The sequence below is a fragment of the Terrapene carolina genome, unplaced genomic scaffold (genome assembly GCF_002925995.2).
Source record: "Terrapene carolina triunguis isolate 2854851 unplaced genomic scaffold, T_m_triunguis-2.0 Scaffold189, whole genome shotgun sequence".
NCBI lineage: Eukaryota > Metazoa > Chordata > Testudines > Emydidae > Terrapene > Terrapene triunguis.
In genome coordinates, this window is record NW_020664540.1 from 12,235,948 (window position 1) to 12,237,046 (window position 1,099).

The following is a 1,099-nucleotide window of genomic DNA, read 5'->3' on the forward strand; positions in this document are numbered from 1 at the left end:
GTCTGTTTTGATTCCTTACATGCTTGTGTCTCTTGGTGCTTTATGGGGAGAAAGGACAGGCAGAGACCAGAACATCGAACAGCAGGGTCATTATCATTCTACTTCTTGACCAGGAGAGGGGGTTTGGAATGGGTTCACGAACTACAGGATCTGGCCTGTCACTGGACAGAGCCTTGAGATCCAGAGTGGCATGGAGTGGGATTGGAGAGAGAGCCCTAGGGAGGTTAGAAAGAAGGGGACATTGGCTTGGAGTACAGGCTACTCTGGAGTTTCTCTATATGACCCAAAGACTCTGGATGCCAACTGGCAGAGGGCACGGGGATCCCCTGGGTTCACCAAAATAATGTCATGTAAGGTCTCTAATGAAAAACCTGTGGCACACTGGTCATCATCATCATCATGGGATGTATGTATGGAAAATGTGAAGAGTTACACATATATGCAGCAAATTATGTTCTCTAGGCCTTGTAGTTAAAGGCAGAGCACTCAAAGGTAGCGTCCCTTGAGGCAAACTTCTCCAGACAAGAAGAGGAGATGTTTATCTCCCTGCTGGACCATTGTGTGTCTTACAGTAGAAGTCTATTAACACACTGAGTCAAATGCTAATGAAGAGCTTGTGGAGACTTCAGAAGGAAATTAACAGGAAGAGGCAAATTGAGGAGGGACCCCAGTTTTCAGATGAATCTCAAAGATCTGTTCTGGTATATTTGTGGGGGGAAGGTGCAGAAAGATGCTCTGGCAGCCTTCAACCTGTGAAGGCACGTTGCCAACAGGCTTGATCTTTTGAAACAGGATCTCAGCCATCCTGGCTGAAAACAGTGGGAAAAGGACTTAGAGTAAGCTATCCTGTTGAGACAGAAAAAGTCTTGTGAGTTAAGTTTAAGCTCTAGAAAGCATGTTATAATTTTGTTTTATATGTAACCATTTGTTTCCAATATTCTTACTTACTATCTGCTCTTTGATGATAAACTTATCCTTGTTTTCACTATAAATGTATCTAAGTGCTGCGTTTTCAGCAGACTGATGATCCGGCGTTGAATCTTGTACGCTGGTGTGTGCTAGTCCCTTGGGAGTAGAGGACCTGAGAGTTCTGGGAGTG

The 1,099-nt window shown here is 44.5% G+C and overlaps 1 protein-coding gene across 1 annotated transcript in view; it reads right to left on the bottom strand.

Moving 5' to 3' along the window:
• Nucleotides 1-804, bottom strand: part of LGALS3 (galectin 3) — a 5,220-nt gene extending 4,416 nt beyond the window's left edge. Inside the window, exon 1 of the mRNA XM_026654188.2 lies at nt 751-804. Coding sequence (XP_026509973.2) covers nt 751-804 — 54 coding nt within the window. The remainder of the gene's footprint in view (nt 1-750) is intronic.
• Between the last annotated feature and the right edge of the window lie 295 nt (nt 805-1,099).